Here is a 21,937-nt window from a genome sequence, read left to right on the forward strand (position 1 = left end):
GGTTTTGGGGGCATGGCAGGAAAGAATGCTGGGATCAGTTCATGGCATGGAGGCTTGGATTGTGAAATATGATAGAATCAAAGCCTCTCAGACCTACTTATTCTATATTATGAATTATGAATCCATGCTTTCAGGCTAGCAGAAGCCAAAGAATCAGCTTTGATTAAGAAGAGTGAAACCTTGCTTGCCTGGGAGAGCTGATTCAACTTGACTTTGGCTGAGACATCCTCTATGATTAAGAAGACAAAAAGCATCACTGAACCAATTTTTTTTAAGGGCCCCACAGAAAAGCTGTGTCCCAGTAGTGGCAAAGGCTTCAATTCATAGCATGGTAACCAAGCTTGATGATGTGTTAAGAATTTCCCAGGTGGTACTGGTTTTGTCTGCATAAAAGCTGAAGAGACAAAGGGGGTGTGGGGAACAGCCTTGGGTTGGCCAGGAGAGGCCACTGTCAAAGGTCCAGTGCACATCCCAGCATATTGCTAATGCCAGCAGTGTGGGATGATAACCAAAACCATTGATAGGTGTGGAAAGTGTCCAGCAGACCTGACAAGGTGTGTGTGCTGTAGACACCAGAGAAGCACAGCGGAAGTGTGGACCAAGATCTTTGGAGCCCAGATTCTGAGAACTGTGCTGGTAACTCTGAGACACAGAATCTACTTAATAGTATAGTGTGGGACTTTGGTTTTGATTTGATTTGATAGGATTATGACTATTTCCTGGTTCGGCACTCTTTAAGTAAGAATGTACTATACTTGGTTTTGATTTTATGGGAACCCATATTCCTCAGTATCTAGACACAACCCCCAAATGACTTCACTCCAAGAAACTATGAACTGGCTACACACAGGAAGTGTCTATATACAAGCAGAGCCAAAAGCAAATATAAAAATGCACCTTACCCATCCTTGTTCTTCCTGTCATTTCATGCTGTTCTCACACTTTTGAGGGCACACCTTCCTTGGAAGTTTTTTGTGGGATGACATGCAGCAGCAGCAACACCTCCGGATGAATTCTCCAATCCTCTTTTTCCATGCCACCCATCTCCTGGGCTGCAGGGAGCTTGATGTTGAAGTCTCGATTTGCTCTGGGCGACTTAAGGCTTTTTCTGACAGGGAGCTTGTCAAAAAGCTTGAATGTTCATCCAAAAGTATGTTTCTTGGTATAGACCATTTTTGATCCCTTCTGTCTAGTGTCTTTTCTTGCACAGCATTTCTCTCCCTTCTTTGTTTTTGTGGTTTTTCAGTGTATGATACTGATGCCTGAATTGGATGTTTTTTGTGGGATGCCATGCAGCAGCAGCAGCAACAGCAGCACAGCCTCTGGATGCATTCTCCAATCCTCTTTTTCTGAGCCACAAATCTGCTGGGCTGCAGGGAGCTTGATGTTGAAGTCCCACTTTCTTCTTTGAAACTTGATGCCTTCTCAGACAGGGTGCTATATGAAAAGATTGAATCTCCCATGTCCATCATGCTATTTTTTGATGGATTCATATATGGGGCTGTCATAGAGCATTTTAGATACCCTCTGCCCAGAGTGGGTGTCTTCTCTGGCACAACAGGGGCAAATGCCCTCCTTTGTGTTAGATGATGTTTTTCTGTGGCTGAGACTAATACCTGAAGGGAAGGTTCACTGGCCCCTTTCCTGAGGAACAAAGGGAAAGTGGCAGGATCTTCAGGGGTAGGAAAAGGCGTCAACACTGGGTTCATTTTCTTTCTTTGGAGCTTTTTGCCATCATGCTGGCATGCCTGGTGTCTCAGTAGGTGGTAAGCAGCCATGGTTTCATTGAACTTCCTGTGTTTTAAAGATTTTCTTAAGTCCTGAGACCCAAATCCAATGTTTACCATGGCTGCCATAATTTTAGGGTCTGGGTAGCTGGTGTCTCCAAAGTCATGAATTGTGAGAGTGATTTTTGCTTGCTGAAGCCATGGGTGGCCCATGATGTCAAGTACAGTTGGCCTCTGCTTTGCATTTACTGACAGGAGTAGGCTAATCATACTCGTTAAGTCTTTAGAAAGGTGACAGGGAATGTCATACCTCCCTTGCTGAACTTGTTTGCTAAGTTCTGACAAGGTAGCTGCTGTAAACGGGAGAAACCCTGTCACCATAAAATATAAAAGTACCCCCAAGGTCCAGACGTCCACTTTGGGACCATCATATGGGAGACCCAGAAAGATTTCCGGGGGAATGAACTGGTAGACACCACACAGCCTTTCCAGCTTTTGCCCAGGCCTGAACCTGGCACCTAGACCAAAGTCAATAATTTTGACCCTTCCGTGCTCATCAACTACAATATTATCAGGCTTTAGGTCTCTGTGAGCAATGCCCACATCATGGCAGTAGCCTATGGCACTGAGCAGCTGAACAAATATGTTTCTAGCTTCCTCTTCCTTCAGGCATCCAGCCTCCTGGATCTTATTTAATAATTGTTCTCCCTGGACCACCTCCATAATTAAGTAAATGTTCTTTTCTGTTTCTATTACTTGCAGAAGGGAAACAATATTAGGGTGGCTGAGCATCTTCATGATGTCGACTTCAGACACTGTTGGCTCACACCACTTCTTCTGCTTCACCAGCGCTTTCACAGCCACTGGGGCACCTGTAAGGCAATGGTGGGCCAGCATGACCTTGGCAGTGCCACCCTGGCCCAAGGTCCTCAGGATGGTGTACTGCCTGGTGAACACATCTTCCTCAAAGATGCCAAACACAGTGCTGGGCTCTGATGACTCCTCCTCACTGCACATGGTTGGTAGCAAGGCTACTGCCAAAGAAAACAGGGGTTATGGTGGGGTGGGGGAAAGGGAAAGGAGATACAAAGGAACATACAGAAACATAAGGCATGAAAGTAACAAAGTCAGGGGGAATGAAAGTGAAAACAAAGCACAAGTTGAAAACACCACGAAAAATAGCTTTAACCTAGAGCATCAAAGACACAGTCAGAAAAAACCCAAATTAGACACCCAAACAAAGACATAACTCACAATCTAGAGAAGTAGAAATACCCCAGCTCAGGAATTTTCAGGTGCTACTGGATAAAACTGAAAAAGGAACTAGGGAGTAGGAAAAGAAATGAATGGAACAAGAAAGAAAAGGCTGAGAAGTAAATGAAAAAGATAAATCAAAATTTTAAACCAAAACTCCAAACAAGACCAACTAACTAAAATACCAATCAAGGAAGTCCAAGCAAAACTAGGACACCTCAAGAAAACAAAACAAAACTAGAAGCACACAGAAATTCATGAAGTAAATTGATGCAGGCAAGCTCAAGTTAAAAGCATGTCTAACAAAATTAATTAGAAAACCAGAACTTTCTGGAAGCCAAAATGTTATCAACTCTACAGATCAAGAAAACTACTAAAGATGAATATTTTTTAAAAATTAAATGATTAAAGTAAAGTAAAATGAAAAAAAGAGAAAAAACTTAAAAAAAAATAAATTTATATAATCCGGGTCACATAATAGTTTTCAAGAGCCCCAAAACACATCCAAGAAAAGTAAAACCAGAAATCAAATAGGAATATAAACAGAAAAACAAATAAATAATTTATACTAGTAAGGAAAGTGTCCAGGAGCTAAAGAGACACCTCTTTCAGTAAGAACCTGCTTGCAAGCAGGAGGTCTTAAGTGAAATGCCAAACGCCACTGCTTACCAAAGAAATAAAAAGACAAAACAGGCCTAGAATCACTAGTTTCAATCTCAGCACATAGGCACCATAGGCCGATCCCAAGGCTCCTTGGCCAACCAGACAGGCCTCTGTGGCAAGATACAGGCAAGTTAATGACTCTGCTTTGGAAATGAAGGTTATCAACATACCTTAGCAAGGCACTGAAGGTTGAGCAGTGACCTTCACCTACAAAAGCTTGCAGATGAATTCACACTCTCACACACACAGACACAAGCAGATATATACACTCACAGCACACATGCGTACCCTAATCACAGCCTCTCTCTCTCTCTCTCTCTCTCTCTCTCTCTCTCTGTCACACACATACACACACTACACACCAACGATCCAACCAACAAACCAACCAAACAAGCACTCAAAACCTCACACAATCTCACTGGAAATAAGCAAACTGCACGGGCCAAAACTCCACACCACCTCTCTACACCCACAGAAACCCAGGACAGGCCACACCATTATATCTGCTGGGTGGACTCTCTCACAGCTGCTCCTTATGAGGTCACTATAGGACACACACTGATCATGGCTGTGCAAAACTCACTGGACCTGAAAGCGCTTGAAAGCTTCTGGCTCAGATGGGCTGTGCAGAGCAGTACTTAGGCTCTTAGAAAATAAAGCTGGACACTGTGTGCCTAGAGTACTGTCTGCATGTACTGCTAGGTATGAGAACTACCAAATGCCCCACCACCCCTACCACTAAAGGGACACCCGAAGATTCCTAGCAGTGTAGAGGAGACAACCATTGCATGGCCTCCTGGTGTCATTTCTGTTGCTGTGACAAAATACTGATAAATACTATGTATGGGAGAAGGAAGTTTATATGAGCTTAAAATTATGGGTATAGTCCACCGTTGTGGGGAAATCAAGGCAGGAAACTCAACTATTATCACTGTGTCCAGAGTCAGGGGTAGAGAGAGGGGAGTGGGTACACCTTGCCTTGGTTGCTTTGCTAGGCTCAGTTTGTCTGCTCTTCTGTAGTACTGATAGCTTGCAGTAGTGTGTGTATGTTTGTGTGTCTGCTCATGTAGTAGCAAGCGTGTGACTGCCTATCAAGTGATATGTAGCAGTACATCTGGGAAGAGCAACATGTAGCAGGAAATATGTAGCAGAAAATGTGGTGCACCACTTGGGCTGATGCTTAGCTGTATATGTGGTACATTTTGGCGGGAGATGAGGTGCGGCAAAGGTCTTCCATCCAGCATTCTGTTTAAGCCATGAAGGGACACAGAATCTGACACCTGACAGTACATGTGTACATGGTTCAGGAGTGTCTTCCAGTTAGATTGACACCTAGCAGTTTTTCTGGGCAAATTGGCATGTGCTGAGACCCATGGGAGTGGAACAATGAACATCCCCAGAACGCATGGGTGTGCAGCCCACAGGTTAGCACAACCACAGTGGCTCAGAGAAGCAGGGCCTCAAGAACTACATATCCTTCTGTTGTGGAGTTTTGCTCTGCTTGTTTTCTTCACTGTAACCACATCCCTCATTATATATGTGTTGTATGGAAACTCTAAGGCTGCTTCTGTACCCTCACTGGGTAGTGATTGATCATTTTCAAGCATTGCTACTGGAGTAGATTAATGATTCATTCACCAGCCTCAGAAAGGAATTAGAGATGTAGATTGTTAGTAATATTAGGTTAAGATGCTTTTATTAATGATCGGGATGTAGAAAATCTTGAGGAACAATTTGAAGTTCAGAAAGGCATACTCTTAATAGTTGAGCCAAAGAATTTTTGAGATCAGTGAACAAGAACAATAGTAGCTAGATGATCTGGGTGTGTTGTTGGCACAGGAGACAACGTCCTGAACAGAACACCATCAGCACAGGCTCTAAGATCAACAATCAATAAGTGGGACCTCATGAAATGGAAAGCTTCTATAAGTAAAGGACATTGTAATCAGAACATAATGACAGCCTACAGATAGGAAAGGATCTTTACCAACCCTAAATCTGACAGAGGTCTAATATTCAGAATATGTGAAGAACTCAAGAAGTTAAACAACAACAAATCAAGTAATCCAATTTAAAAATGGTGTACAGAGCTAAACAAGAATTCTCGATAAATATCAAATGGCAGAGAAACACTTAAAGAACTGTTCTACATCCTTAGTCATCAGGGAAATGCAAATCAAATGATCCTGAGATTTCACCTTACACCCATCAGAATGGCTAAGATCAACAACAAGTGACAATTCATGCTGAGAGGATGTGGAGAAAGGGGAACCCTCCTCCTTTGCTGATGGGAATGTAAACTTGTACAACCACTTTGGAGATCAATCTGGCGCTTTCTTAGACAATTAGGAATAGTCCCTCCACAAGATCCAGCAATAGCACTCCTAGGTACAAATCCAAATTATGGTCAAGTATACAACAAGGATATTTGCTCAACCATGTTTGCAGCAGCTTTACTCATAACAGCCAGAATCTAGAAACAACGCAGATGTCCCTCAATTGAGGAATGTATACAAAAATTGTGGTACATTTATGCAATGGAATCGTATTCAGCAATTAACGAGGAAATCTTGAAATTTGCAGGCAAATGGTGAGAACTATAAAATATCATCCTGAGTGAGGTATCCCAGAAGCAGAAAGACACACATGGTATAAGCACACTTATAATTGGATATTAGACATATAATATAGGACAAGCATACTAAAATATATACACCTAAAGAAGCTAAACAACAAGGAAGACCCTGGTTAAGATGCTCAATCCACATTCAGAAAGGCAAGTGGAATAGACATTGGAAGAGGGTGAAAACAAGGAACAAGACAGGAGCCTACCCACAGGGGCCCTCTCAAAGACTCTACCTAGTAAGATAGTAAAGCAGATCCCGAGAATCTTAGCCAATCTTTGGGCAGAGTGCAGGGAATTTCATGAAACAAGGTGGAGATAGAAAGACCTAGAGGGGACTGGAGCTTCCCAAGGAGGGCAACAGAACCAATAAATCTGGGTACAGAGATCTCTTCTGAGAATGATATTCCAACCAAGGAACATGCATAGCAATAACCTAGAACCCCTGCAGATATGTAGCCCATGGCAGTTCAGTCTCCAAGTGGGTTTGTTTCCCTAGTAATGGGAATAGGTGCTGTCTCTGACATGACCTCAGTGGCTGGCTGTTTGATCACCTCCACCTGAGGAGAGGGGGCAGCCTTACTATACCACAGAGATACTCAATACAGGCAGTCCTGATGATATTGATAGGCTAGGGTCAGATTGGGGGGAAGAACAACCTCCCCTATCAGTACTGTTAAAGGGGCATGGGAGGAGAAGAGGGAGGGAAGGCAGTATTGAGAGGGGATGAGGGAGGGGCTAGAGCTGTGTACAAAGAAAATAAATTTTTATAAATACAAAATTTAAAAAAATAAAAGAAAGTGTTGAACTGGAGATTTTTTGAGGTCAGTGAAAAAGAGAAATAGCAGCCTAATGATCTGTGGGTGGTATTGCATGCCTGTGAGTTTGAGGCCAGCCTGGTCTACAAAGTGAGTCCAGGATTGCCCGAGCTTCACCGTGTCTCAAAGTGCCACTGGGTGACCTGATTTGGTAAACCTGGGATGGTGACCAATGTGATATGTAATGTCTTATACCATTTTTGCCCTCAGCATCCTTATATGATAATAAAAAGTTGTCAATGAGTAGATGTACACTGTGAGGATTAAAGTATAAATGACTGATTTTTATATATAAAAGTTTTGATTGTGATTTTTTCATTTTTATTAATTACAGTTTACTCACTTTGTATCTCCCCTGTATCTCTCTCCCTTTTCCCCTCCCAATCCTACCCTTGGTCTTCCTCTTCCATGTCCTTCTCCCAGTCCACTGATAAGGGAGGTCTTCCTCCCCTTCACTCTGATCCTAGTCTATCAGGTCTCATCAGGAGTGGCTGCATTGTCTTCTTCTGTGGCTTGGTGAGGTTGCTCCCCCCTCAGGGGGAGGTGATCAAAGAGCAGGCCAATCAGTTCATGTAAGAGACAGTCCCTGTTCCCATTACTATGGAGGCCACTTGGATACTGAACTGCCATAGGATACCTCTGTGCAGGGGTTCCAGACCATCTCCATGAGTGGTCCTTGACTGGATTATCAGTCTCAGAAAAGACCCCTGTGCCCAGACATTTGGATCTGTTGTTCTCCTTGTAGAGCTCCTGTTCTCTCCAAGTCTTACTATCTCCCACTTCTTTCATAAGATTCCCTGCACTCTGCCCAAAGTTTGGGCATGAGTCTCAGCATCTGCTTCAATACCCTGCAGGATAGAACTTTTCAGAGTCCCTCTGTGGTAGGCTCCTGTCCTGTTCCCTGTTTTCTCCCTCCTCCAATGTCCATCCCCTTTACCTTTCTGAATGGGGATTGAGCTTCTTTTATTTTGCAAGGTTACTTTTGAAGATAAATAATAAAATAATTGACTCTTTATTTGCAACTGAAAATTGCAGCCTGCCAGTAAGAGAAACTGGATGAAAAAATTACCTTGCTTGCTTACAGTTTGTTAATCTCTGACAAGTTGCTTAGTTATGAATGTTTGCAGGTTTTAAGAATAATTTGCTTTTCAATCTTAATTTGTAAAATATTTGATCATTTGAAGGTATTGGGAACATGTTTTTTTCTGCATATATGCATTGGAATCATTCACTTAAAAAAAGAAAACCATATTGTGATTTTTGTACTGGTTAAATGATTTTGCTGGGATAAATAAACTGTCAGGAACAAAAGTTGTTGGAGCTTTCTCATTGGAGGTTTGCTCCATTTACTCAGGGTTTACATTTATTTATATGTATAAAGTTGGTTGGAGCTTTGCTGCACCCATCAAATGTATGTATGTATGTAGGTAGGTAGGTATGTATGTATTTTTGTTTATCTGTGTTTCTATGTATTTGTGTATGTGTGAATTAATTTGAGCTTTGAAGCCTGCTGCATACACCATGTGTGTGAGTGTGTGTCTGTGTGTGTATGATCCCCCCCTTCTTTTTTACTTTTGACAGCCCCAGTGAATCAAATGAGCTTTTTTCCCAGCCACAGGGAGTACTTTACCAGCCCCAGCAAACCAAGCTTTATTACCTCAAAGAAAAATCTGTCTCAATTTACCCTGACCTGTTGAAGCTGGCCTTTGTTAGGGATCATCATGGCCTGTAAGCTCACACTGCAGTCTGGGAAGCCGTAGAGTAGATGGTGTGTCTAACAAGAGTCTGATGCACTGTGGGATACTTCACGAAGGAAGGAGGGGATTCCTAAATGGGCTGAGAACTAGAAGTTTATGAGGGGTGGGGATTGGCTGTCATCTTACAAGGTCTGATCCCTAGTCAAGTTTGAGGCAATGCAGGGGGCTGGTGAGCAGTCACTAATGCTGGCACTGTGTGAGGGGCATTGCACCTTCGCATTCACTGCTAGATTTCAGGCCCTGTTGGACTTGCCACTGCTCTATATACACTAGGAGTCAGATCTTCTAGCTACCCCATCTCTCAACTGCAGCTCCACATAAGAGAAGTGACAGACATTACTGGGGATCCCTTTATCACTTAAACCAACTTACATTCACTTCGAGTTATCAGGCCCTGCTTGACACACTTTTCCTGGGCCGTCGCTCCATGTTTCAGAACTTACTCTCCATGTCCTCAGCCCTGATGCTGAAGCCCCACATAAACTGATGACTGTAAGTATTGGGGAGCACTGTCAGCTGGGTAGTACCCAGGGCCTGGTAGGTATCATTGTATATTGAATAGTGCTGGGGACTCTGAAGCATGTCACGGCCTGACACCCAGTAGTATGTAGAACACCAGTGGAGTTTGCTATAAAGCAGTGGGCTAAGATAGGAGAAACACAGACCACAGAAACTGCACATGCAAGCTGGATAGGCTTGCCTCTTTGAGCTTCTGCCTGTGAGCTGTTGTATGTCCTCAGCATTCTTCATGTCTGCTGTTTGACGAGAAAAACCTATGATGCAGAAGTAAGTTTGAGCCACTGCTGACAATCACCTACTGTTGACAATCTATTACTTTTAATGTATTATTTCCTTGTGAGGATAATTCAAAGGTCTTGCTGAGCCATGCCTTTGCTTGGAAATGGAGAGCAATTGTTTCTTCTGTACTGACCCTCCTCTTTGTAGGCTGGATACTGGTTAGAGCTCACTGGGTAGAGTCTTTATGGCCTCCTTGAACAGGGAAAATATGACTCTTCACAGTAAAAGAACATTTGAGAGTTGCCTGTGGACCTACTGGATCTTGAAGGCAAGGAGGAATATATTCTTCCTTTTAATCCCTCTGTGTTCATAAGTATAGTCTCCAAGTATGGTCACTAAACACCCAGCATGTCAGTTACAACCAAATGTTTAAATAAATTTTTATTAAATAAATTTTTGTGTCCTTTGAACAGCCTTGTAATTGTTAGGGAAACTACATCATAACTCCATTGATTTAAGCAGAGCTTTAACATTAATGTATTGAATTCTGACTGTTTACATTCCTTATATAACTTGTCCAGACACATATAATTTGCTTAAGTTTTCCAAATTTCTTTTCCATCCTACAAAGATCTCGAGCCATTTTTCTGAGGACAATAACATTAACAAATCAATAATCAACAAGCCAGTCTGTGATGATCTTTTGAAATTTGCCATACCAATACCCTGCCCGTTGCTTGGCTTAGAAGATATGGAATATCACCTTAATACAAGAAAGTTGAATTCAAAGTGCATACTTAATAAATTAAAATTATATGTGTACACACTATTAAAGCCAGTGCTGCTATGGCAGTAATTATCTGATTGAGAACAAAAGCGGTAATAGTCCTAAAGATCATAGGGTAGCAGGATCTATGGCACAACCAGTGGATATCAGCAAGGACACTCTTGACCACTGGGGTCTGCTACCCCTAATTCACCCATCTATTTGTTTTGTAGGCTTTGCTTAAGGTACTTGATTTAACAAAATCAATAGGTAGGAATTTTGAAGTCCTTAGGCATCACAGTAATCTGAAAGCTCCTATGATGTTTCATTCAGGAAGAAAGCAGCCCATCTAACTCTCAACCCAGGCCAGGATCTGCTCACAGGGGAGGGGACTCTCTAGTCTCATTAAATACAGACTGGATCCCTATTCAGAATAAAAAGATTTTGTACACACACACACACACACACACACACACACACACACACACAAACTGTTGCTTTTTAAGGCTTTTGGAACCAAGAGATCCCAACATGTGAAGCCATGTCTAGGGAAGCCATAGCTAATGATCACCCTTCTGTAGGCTAAAGAAGATACATTAGAACAACTTCTAGATCTTGGCTTCCTCTCCAGAGTGCTCTCTACAGAGTTAACTGACCTGAGCATCACTACTTGTAATCTCTTCTGACTCACTGGCAACCCTGAAAGAAGGGTAGCCTGTTCTGAATTTTTGCTCTAAGGGGAGTGCCCAATGTGCCCCACAAGGCCATCAGAGAGCTCCTCACACACAACAGATTCTCTTAGCTGCCAGGGCTAGAGGAAGGAATATGTGTGGATAAGGTATTTGTAGTTTCAGAGCTATCATCTACCTCACAGTCCAGCTTTCTGAAATCCTGTTCCTGACACCACCTACCTGCCTCACCTATGATGGCAGCTTTTTGACACAGAACATTCATATCTCTCTTGAGAGCCTTGAGTAAGAGCAAGACAAGTCTCAGTAGCCATGTAGGTTTCAGAAAAACAGTGAAAATCCCTCAGGAATGTCGATACCCAGGGAATCATACTTATACAGAATAGGAGCTTTCCCACCTTGCTCACTCATGGCTGCCACCTTTTGAAATTCAAGCATTTCCAATTTGAACTCAAAGAAAGCTTGCTTGGGGAGGAAGGAATACAACCCCAGCTGAATTCAGGTATGCTGTCTACTTTGACTAAGCAAACTCTCTTCCTGGACTCTTGTTTCTTAGTCGATTAGGCCACCGATGGAATGAACCACAGGGATGCACATCTCTTGGCTTAACTTGCACTGAGATGGGCATTCTACTGCAACTCACTGGCTCCCACTTGCAGTGAAGGCACATTGAAGACTGACCTAGCTGTTCAGATTATATATATATATTTTTTTTTACATTAACAAATTTAGATATTTTATTAAGAATGCATGCATATACATACAAACATACACACATATATGAAAGAATCTCAAGCTTACAGAAAAGTTCTTAGAGCCTTCTGGCCACTCCATGAACATTCAGCGCTACTAAATCTCAGAGCCAAAAGTAACCAAGTCTTTTAAAACTTATACTCTCTCTGATTTCTCTACCCAGGAAACCCAGGATAATTTCCCAATTTTTTTTCTTTTTTTTTTTTTTTTTTTTTCAATGCAGTTTATTCAGGAACCTTGAACAATCCTCGGACCCTGGGGAAAGCCAGCCCACAGCTTAAATAGCCTCTGGGTAGCCAACCCAGGCGTGCCACGTGGGCAATGCAGATAGGTCCACATACATGGAAGCAAGCCAGATCCTCAGCCTTAGCCAAATGTGGAATAGTTCGTGACAGAGAGCACTCACCATCGGGAAGGTGGAAGGCAGAAACCAGCTCCATCTTTAAGGCATAGCATTCCGCAGCTCTCTACAGTTCCCCCTTTTTGTTTTAGACGCATCAGGCAAGAGTAGAGGTCTGATCTCTGATATTAGAAATAAATTGGGACTTTGTACCGATGTTCATTTAGGTGTCATTCACCCAAAGAGCATCAGACCCGTCTGATACCTTTTTCTCAGAGGCGGGACCTGGGGCATCAACCCGCATGCAATCAGACATGCTCTTCTCTGGGTCGAAAGCGGCTGACCCTGAGTGCAGTGCTTAGCCTCGCATCCTGAGCGTAACATTTTAGCTCTTTATGGTATCCAACCATGCTTGGGGAGAATGTCCTGCTTCAATGGCTGTAAAGGCCTGAATGATCATGGCTGCATCACACTGTTGTGAGACTCTAATCTTGCATATATACCACAGGCAAACCAAGGAGACCAACACCAGAAGGCCTGCTAACGCTCCCATGCCCGCCCATTCCTTCAGATGATTCATGGCTGCAGCAATCCATGATGATAATCCTGTGGCTAGTCCTGCGTCCACTCTGGTAGAATTTACTGTGACAACGGCCACTCTCAGCTGCTCCATCATAGTATCGAATTCTCCAGTCCAATTACCTAAAATATAGCTCGAAAATTGTTTAGACAGATTTGTAGCACAGGAAAAATTCTCATGTTATATGCTAGTGACTCAAAGTCCAGCATATTTTCATTGACAGCCAAGTTGAGCGATTTGCCATAGGGTATCAATTTGCTCCTGCAGGAGGTCAATCCTCTGATTGAACACCATCAAGCTTCCTTTTAGTTGAGCATTAATTCATTTATGTACAACTAAGGCATGAGCTACATTAGCTAAATGATTGTTCAGGGTCTGAGCAGTCTGCCCAGTATGACTCATGGCTAATGCAGATTATATTTTTATATTAGATTATATTTTCTAATTTAATTCTTGAATTGGTTTTAAGTTCCTTCTTAATTTTGATCTTGGTAGACATTGTTAGTTCTAGTTTTCCTTTTTATTCAAAATTTTTGTTCAAATTTTTAAAACTTTTATTTTGGTATTTCTTTTACTTTCTTACTATCTTTTCTCTCTTGTAATATATTACCTTGCCTCTGGTAATGTTTAGATCTGTGGAATATAATTCTACTAGGCTTTAGCCAGTTTTGTTTTCTAACAATGATTTTGTTTGAGAGCCAACCTCCCTAACATTATTTTGTTCACCCAAGTAATAAAAACCAAATAGAACCCTTTTTAAATCATGGAACTAACTGAGAGAGAACAGGTATTTCATCACGTGCAGAGGACCAGCATCCTGAAAGGTGAAAAAAAAATTCCTACAATTGCTACCTACTGTGGACTACTGCCCTGATAAAGACACAGCTCACAGAGAGACCTTAGTCCTGACAATATCATAGTGGAATGGGCACTGAGGGATGAAAATAGTTGAGTTTCTGTAGTTGCAATTCAAGCCTGATGCAACATTGCATTTTCTTCCATCCCCACACGAGTCTTCCTGGGCCTCTCTTACGATGGACCCAATGTAGACATCTGAACTTTGAGTGTCCTCTTATATTGTATGGCAACAGAGGCTTGTCCTATTTGCAGGGATCCCCTCGTCAAAGCCTAGGGACAACTTCTTCAAGTATACTATGATGCCCTTTATCAGCTTCCCAAAGTGTTAATGAGCATGAATTATTAGCCCCTTATTAACAATGAATGCTGAGCAGAGGCCCATTGTCCAAAATCTCATGGGTCACCCATGGCTATGAATGCAAAAGAGGCTTTAACAAGTCATTTCAATAGAGACACCAGCTGCCAAGACTGAAATTGTGAAAGCCATGAAAGACAATGGGTTTGATACCCATGATAAAAAAGAACCTTTAATACACAAAAGCTTAAAGAAACCATAGCCTCATAGCATCTACATAGACAGTAGGCATCAGGACAATGCAAGTGAAATCCAAGCAAAGATTGGGAACTCAGGAGTGAACATTTTATCTTCTGCTGAAGACCCAGCCACTTTCCCTCTGCCCCCTAAGGAGAAGAGCTATCAAACCTCATTTTGAACCTTCATGCTATAAACTGATAAAGACCAGTGAGAGTAAAGAGGGGAGACAAATGCCCCGGCTTTGCAGGAGAGGACAACCTTTCTGAGCGGGGTCTACAAAGGCTCTATGATTGAATCATGAATTTAGTAACTAAGAACCAGTGGGGTACACTGAAGAAAACAGCTTTTCTTACAGTTCATCAGAGAAGGCCCCTTCCTAAATGACCCAGAACGCACAGGGACATCAGGATCCAGATCAGCCCAGCCCAGGAAATAGAAGAGGAGGAGGGGGAAGATTAGGCTATGCCTGTTAGGTCTGTGCTGCTGCAATTGGCCCCCGACAACACACATAAACCTTAATCTTTGTCAGATTTGTAAAATGAAGGTGTACCCCAAAATCTGACAGGACAAAGATAGATTTGTCAGAACAACTGAAAGGAGAAAGCCAGGTACACTTTGACATTTGGTTTTGACTCTGCCTTTACTCATGTCCTTGTCTATTGCTTAACCAAAATTATCTATGTTCTGAGGGTGAAGCACATTTGGAGGCTAGACCTTGACACTGATCGATTGTTAAGTTGAACCCACCAACACATTATATTTATTTCTCACTCATTTCTCTCTTGTTCCATTCATTTCCTTTCCTACTCCCTAGTTCCTTTTTCCGTTTTATCAAGTAACATCCAGAAAATTCCTGAGCCATGGTCTTCTTTGCATTGTGAGTTATGTCTTGGTTTGGGTGTCAAATTTGGGTTTTTTCTGACTGTGTTTTTGATGCTCTAGGTTAAAGCTATTTTTCATGGGGTTTTCAATTTGTGCTTTGTTTTTACTTTCATTCCCCCTGACTTTGTTACTTCATGCCTTATGTTTCTGTATGTTCTTTGTATCTCCTTTCCCTTTCCCCCACCCGAACCTTAACCAGTTTTCTTTGGCAGTAGCCTTGCTACCAACCATGTAAAGTAAGGAGGAGTCCTCAGAGCCCAACACTGTGTTCAGCATCTTTGAGGAAGAGGTGTTCAACAGGCAGTACACAGACAGTCCTGAAGACCTTTGGTCAGGGTTGCACTGCCAAGGTCATGCTGGCCCACCATCGCCTTACAGGTACCCCAGTGGCTGTGAAAGCTCTGGTGAAGCAGAAGAAGTGGTGTGAGCCAACAGTGTCTGAAGTTGACATCATGAAGATGCTCAGCCACCCTAATATTGTTTCCCTCCATCAAGTAATAGAAACAGAAAATAACACTTACTTAATTATGGAGGTGGTCCAGGGAGAACAATTATTGAATCAGATCCAGGAGGCTGGATGCCTAAAGGAAGATGAAGCTAGAAACGTACTTGTTCTACTGTACAGTGCCATGATGTGGGTGTTACTCACAGAGACCTGAAGCCTGATAATATTGTAGTTGATGAGCACGGAAGGGTCAAAATTACTGACTTTGGTCTAGGTGCTAGATTCAGGCCTGGGCAAAAGCTGGAAAGGCTGTGTGGTGTCTACCAGTTCATTCCTCCAGAAATCTTTCTGGGTCTCCCATATGATGGTCCCAAAGTGGACGTCTGGACCTTGGGGGTACTTTTATATTTTATGGTGACAGGGATTCTCCCATTTACAGCAGCTACCTTGTCAGAACTTAGCAAACAAGTTCAGCAAGGGAGGTATGACATCCCCTGTGACCTTTCTAAAGACTTAAGGAGTATGATTAGCCTGCTCCTGGCAGTAAATGCAAAGCAGAGGCCAACTGTACTTGACATCATGGGCCACCCATGGCTTCAGCAAGCAAAAAACACTCTCACAATTCATGACATTTGAGATTCCAGCTACTCAGACCTTAATATTATGGCAGCCAGGGAAAATATTAGATTTGGCTCTCAGGACATAAGAAAATCTTTAAAACACAGGAAGTTCAATGAAACCATGGCTTCCTAACACCTACTGAAACACCAGGCATGGCAGGATGATGGCAAAAAGCTCCAAAGAAAGAAAATGAACCCAGGGTTGACTCCTTTCCTTACCCCTGAAGATCCTGCCACTTTCCCTTTGTTCCTCGGGAAAAGGGCCAGTGAACCTTCCCTTCAGGTATTAGTTTCAGCCACAGAAAAACATCATCTAAGACAAAGGAGGGAGACAAATGCCCCTGTTGTGCCAGAAAAGACACCCACTCTAGGCAGAGGGTATCTAAAACGCTCTATGACAGCCCCCTGTATAAATCCATCAAAAAATAGCATGATGGACATGGGAGATTCAATCTTTTCAACTAGCTCCCTGTCTGAAAAAGCATCAAGTGTCAAAGAATAAAGTCGGACTTCAACATCAAGCTCCTTGCAGCCCATCATATTTGTGGCACGGAAAAAGAAGATTGGAGAATGCATCCGGAGGCTGTGCTGCTATTGCTGCATGTCATCCCCCAAAAAACATCCAATTCAGGCATCAGTCTCATATACTTAAAAACCTCAAAAACAAAGGAGGGAGAGAAATGTTCTGCCAGAGAAGACACCCACTCTAGGCAGAAGGGATCAAAAATGGTCTGTAAGAAGAAACTCTGTCATGGATGAAGATTCCAACATTTCTACAAGCTCCATGTCAAAAAAGGCCTTAAGTCGCCCAGAACAAATTGAGACTTCAACATCAAGCTCCCTGCAGCCCAGGGGATGGGTGGCGTGGAAAAAGAGGATTGGAGAATTCATCTGGAGGTGTTGCTGCTGCTGCATGTCATCCCATAATAAACTTCCAAGGAAGGTGTGCCCTCAAAAGTGTGGGAACAGCATGAAATGAAAGGAAGAACAAGGATAGGTAAGGTGCATTTTTATATTTGCTTTTAGCTCTGCTTGTATATAGACATATCCTGTGTATAGACCGTTCATAGTTTCATGGAGTGCAGTCATTTGGGCGTTGTGTCTAGATACTGAGGGATATGGGTTCCCATAAAATCAAAACCAAGTATAATACATTCTTACTTAAAAAAAAGTGCCAAACCAGGAAATAGTTACATTCCTATCAAATCAAATCAAAACCAAAGTCCCACACTATAAATGAGATTCTGTGGCTCACGGTTCCCAGTACAGTTCTCAGGATCTGGGCTCCAAAAGTCTTGGGCTACTTCCTCTCTGCTTCTCTGTTGTCTACAGCTCACATAGCTTGTCAGGGCCGCTGGACACTTTCCAAACCTATCACTGATTTTAGTTATCATCCCACACTCCTGGCATCGCCAATATGCTGGCATGTGCACTGGACCTTTGACAGAGGCCTATTGGCCTCTCACAGGGTCAAGAAAAGGCTGTTCCCCACACCCCCTTTGTCCATTAGCTTTTATGCAGACAAAACCAGTACCACCTGGGAAATTGTTATACTTTATCAAGCTTGGTTGCCAAGCTATGAATTAAAGCCTTTGACACCAATGAAACACAGCTTTTCTGTGAGGCTCTTAAAAAAAAAAGCTTTTAGAAGATTTTAGATCTGCAATGCTTTTGTCTTCTTTATCACAGAGGATGTCTCAGCCAAAGCCAAGTAGAATCAGCTCTCCCAGGCAAGCAAGGTTTCACTGGTCTCTTATTAATCAAAGCTGATTCTTTGGCTTCTGTTGTCCTGAAACCATGGATTCTTAATTCAAAATAAAGAATAAATGAGTCTGAGAGGCTTTGTTTCTATCACATTTCCCAACCCAAGCCTCCATGCTATGCATTGATCCCAGCATTCTTATCTGCCACTCCCACAAAACCAGCCCATTAAGCTTTAAGAACAAATGGCTTCTCAGCATAGGGTTCCAATATTTCCACACACTCCCAAAACCAAATGGTCACTTCTGTCATCAATACTCCACAATCCTGTCTTAATCTTCTTTCTATGGCTGTGAAAAAATGCTGGCAAAAAGGCAGTGGGGGTCAGCAAGAGAGTTTATTTACATGTCCCAATCAGTCTATCACTGAGGGAATCGAAGGCAGAAACTCTAATAGAGAAGTAAGCCAGGGGCAGGAATTGAAGCAGAGAACATGGAAGAATATCTTTTACTGGGATGAATACCATGGTAATGTTCATGTTCTTGCTTTCTACTGCCAGGACAACCTGTCCAGTGGTGACAACACCCAAAGTGGCTGTGTCCTCCAATTCAATCATTAATCAACAAGAAGCCCCACAGGCCATCTGATGTAGTACATTTTTCTCAATATAGTTTCCCTCTTCCCAGATGACCCTAGCTTATGTCAGGCTAATAAAAGTTTAACCAGAACACCTCTCAAGTGTTCTGAAAGTCTCTACTAAACTCCAGAACCAAGCATATTTATTTTAAAGTGTCTTACAAGACTATGCGCTTATGACTGTGCTGGTCCTTCAACTGCTGAAGAAAGAATTAGTAGAAGATATCAGAAGATGGAAAGATCTCCCATGCTCATGACTTGGCAGGATTCACATAGTAAAAATGGCCATCTTACCAAAAGCAATCTACAGATTCAATGCAATTCCCATCAAATAACCAACCCAATTCTTTACAGACCTTGAAAGAAAAATTCTCAACTTCATATGGAATAACAAAAAACTCAGAATTGCTAAAACAATCCCCTACAATAAAAGATCTTCTGGAGGTATTTCCATCCCTGATCTTAGGCTGTAGTACAGAGCAACAGGTTTAAAAACTACATGGTACTGGCATAGAAACAGAATGGTAGATCAATGGAACTGAACAGTGGACCCCGAAATAAACCCACACACTTATGGACACCTGATCTTTGACAAAGATGCCAAAACCACTCAATGGAAAAAAGATAGCATCTTCAACAAATGGTGCTGGTCTAACTGGATGTGTACATGCAGAAAAATGCAAATAGATTCATACTTACCACCATGTATAAAACTAAAGTCCAAGTGGATCAAAGACCTCAACATAAAACCAGACACATTAAATCAGTTGCAAAAAAAAGTAGGGAAAACCCTAGAAATCATTGGTACAGGAGACAACTTCCTGAACAGAACACCAAGAGCACACGCTCTAAGAGCAACAATCAATAAATGGGACCTCATGAAACTGAAAAGCTTCTGTAATGCAAAGGACACCGTCATCAAAACAAAACGACTGCCTACAGATTTGGAAAGAATCTTCACCAACCCTTTATCTGACAGAGGGCTAATGTCCAGTATATATAAAGAACTAAAGAAGCTGAAAAGCAGCAAACCAAGTAATCCAATCAAAAAATGGGGAACAGAGCTAAACAGAGAATTCTCTGTAGAGGAAAAACGAATGTCAGAGAAACACTTAAAGAAATGCTCAAGGTCCTTAAGCCATCACAAAGATGCAAATCAAAATCACCCTGAGATTTCACCTTACACCCTTCAGAATGGCCAAGATGAAAAACTCAAGTGACAACACATGTTGGAGAGGTTGTGGAGAAATGGGAACCCTCCTCCACTGCTGGTGGGAATGTAAACTTGTACAACCACTCTGGAAATCAATATAGTGGTTTCTCAGACAACTAGGAATAGAGCTTCCTCAAGATACAGCCATACCACTCCTAGGTATGTATCCAAAAGAGGCTCAAGTACACAATAAGGACATTTGCTCAACCATGTTTGTAGCAGCTTTATTTGTAATAACCAGAAGCTGGAAACAGCCTAGATGCCCCTCAACTGAAGAATGGATGCAAAAATTGTGGTACATCTACACAATGGACTATTACTCAGCAATGAAAAACAAGGAAATCATGAAATCTGCAGGTTATCGGTGGGACCTGGAAAGGATAATCCTGAGTAGGTGTCCCAGAAGCAGAAAGACACACACAGTATATATTCACTCATATAGACATATAATATAAAATAAACCTACTAAAATCTGTACATGTAAAGAAACTAATCAAGAGAGAGGACCCTGACTAAAACACTCAATCCCCATCCTGAAAGGCAAAGAAGATGGACATCGGATGAAGAAAACAGGAAACAACCTAGGAACATGCCACAGAGGGCCTCTGAAAGGCTCTGCCCTAGCATTATGCATTGTATGGTTTTTACATCTTAATTAATTCCAGGTGTCCATAACTGTGTGCAGATATTTCCTGGGTCTTTTCTACGATGCCATAGATCTAATAGCCTGTTTCTATGCTGGTACCATGCAGTTTGTATTAGTTTTTCTCTATATTACAGCTTGAGATCAGGGATGGAGATCCCTTAAAAAGATCTTGTATTTTATAGGATTCCTTTAGTGACTGTGGGTTTCTTGTTATTCCACTGGAAGTTGTAAATTTTTCTTTTAAGATCTATAAAGAATTGTGTTGGTAATTTGATAGGAATTTATACTGAATCTGTAGATTGCTATTGATAAAATGGCCATTTTTGCTATGTTAATCCCACAAAGCCATGAGCATGGGAGACCATTCTCTCTTCTGCTCTCTTCTTATATTTCTTTCTTCAGAGCCTTTACTTTTTATTCATACAAATCTTTGATGTGTTTGAATAGAGTTACACCACGGTACTTTATATCCTTTGGCTACTGTGAAGGGTATAGTTTTCCTAATTTCTTTCTGAGCCAATTTGTCTTCTATATACAGGAGTGCTACTGATTTTTGTTTTTAGTTGATTTTATATCCAGCCACTTTGCTGAAGGCGTTTTCTGATTTGTTTTTAAAGTTAGCTACATGGAATTGACTAATCTGCTATTGAACATGCTATGGATCCTGGATTTGTAATCAAGTATGGAACATAGAGATAATTACAACAGAACTACTGAAAACTTCATTATGCTTATTTCCATGTTTAAGACAAAAATAATTCAACTTTGTATATCTAAGAACTCATTTTGAAAGATTTCCATTTGTAATTTTACATGAACGGAATGATTTGGAATGATTTTTTTTTCTAATTATTCTGACTGGAGTGAATTACCAAAGAACCAACTACTTCAAAGAGCAGGTGAATCTCTGTCAGTTTCTGTCTATATAAGGAGTTCTGGGACAGTCAGAGTGAGGGCCAATCTCAAAGCCATATGCCAGGTTTGCACTCTCTGCTTCCTACTTGTAGTTAGACATGCGATCCCTCGGCTCTTAGCTTTGACCTCCAGTAGACAGGTCTGCAACCTGCTGCAATGCTCTACTCCAATTATGGACCCTAACACTTTGGAATCATAAGCTCCCCAAACCCTACTCACTACAAGTTGCCTTGCCAATGGTGTTTTTTACAACAATAAGAGTAATTAATACACCAACATATTAACATTTCCTGTTTGTGAACAAAAGTACGTATATTCATAAACCTAGACTTTATATTCAAGAATGAGTAGCTTGACCACACTGACAGGAAATCAGGTTTGTGACAAGCTTATTTCCTGATGAGACACAGGCAAAAGCATTCAAAGCTAGTCTAGAGGTAACCCACCATTCCCTTAGGAATGATCCCAAGAATCCCTGAAGAGGCAGGGTATCATCCATGGCTTCTCATCATGGGCACTCCAGCACCAGCTTGTGAGCCATCCATCAAGGAATATAGTCCTCTGCCACTCTAACTACCCTGGGTCACATCACCCATCCCAATGTCCTTCTGCAAGGACAGTGCTTACCTAGGCCACAACCCCATAACTCTTCTGATCCCCACAATCCACTCAGCTGCAAAACTGCAAATATGCTTCTACTTTAAATCAACTCCCTGTCTTAAAGAGCTCTACCTTCCTCATGTACTCTCATTATTTTATGAGCTAAGTAATTCAATAT

General features: G+C 41.9%; 1 protein-coding gene and 1 pseudogene across 1 annotated transcript; one reads left to right on the forward strand and one right to left on the reverse strand.

Moving 5' to 3' along the window:
- Positions 1 to 920: 920 nt before the first annotated feature.
- On the reverse strand, positions 921 to 2,744 carry LOC132649588 (sperm motility kinase Z-like). The gene is made up of 2 exons (XM_060373672.1): positions 1,457 to 2,744; positions 921 to 1,138 (listed from the first exon to the last, which is right to left on the reverse strand). Exons 1-2 carry the CDS (start codon positions 2,742 to 2,744, stop codon positions 921 to 923), a joined length of 1,506 nt encoding a protein of 501 aa, XP_060229655.1.
- A 2,112-nt stretch (positions 2,745 to 4,856) lies between these two features.
- LOC110543994 (sperm motility kinase Z-like) lies at positions 4,857 to 17,027 on the forward strand (annotated as a pseudogene).
- Positions 17,028 to 21,937: the final 4,910 nt, after the last annotated feature.

This window comes from Meriones unguiculatus, chromosome 20 (assembly GCF_030254825.1).
Source record: "Meriones unguiculatus strain TT.TT164.6M chromosome 20, Bangor_MerUng_6.1, whole genome shotgun sequence".
Lineage (NCBI taxonomy): Eukaryota > Metazoa > Chordata > Mammalia > Rodentia > Muridae > Meriones > Meriones unguiculatus.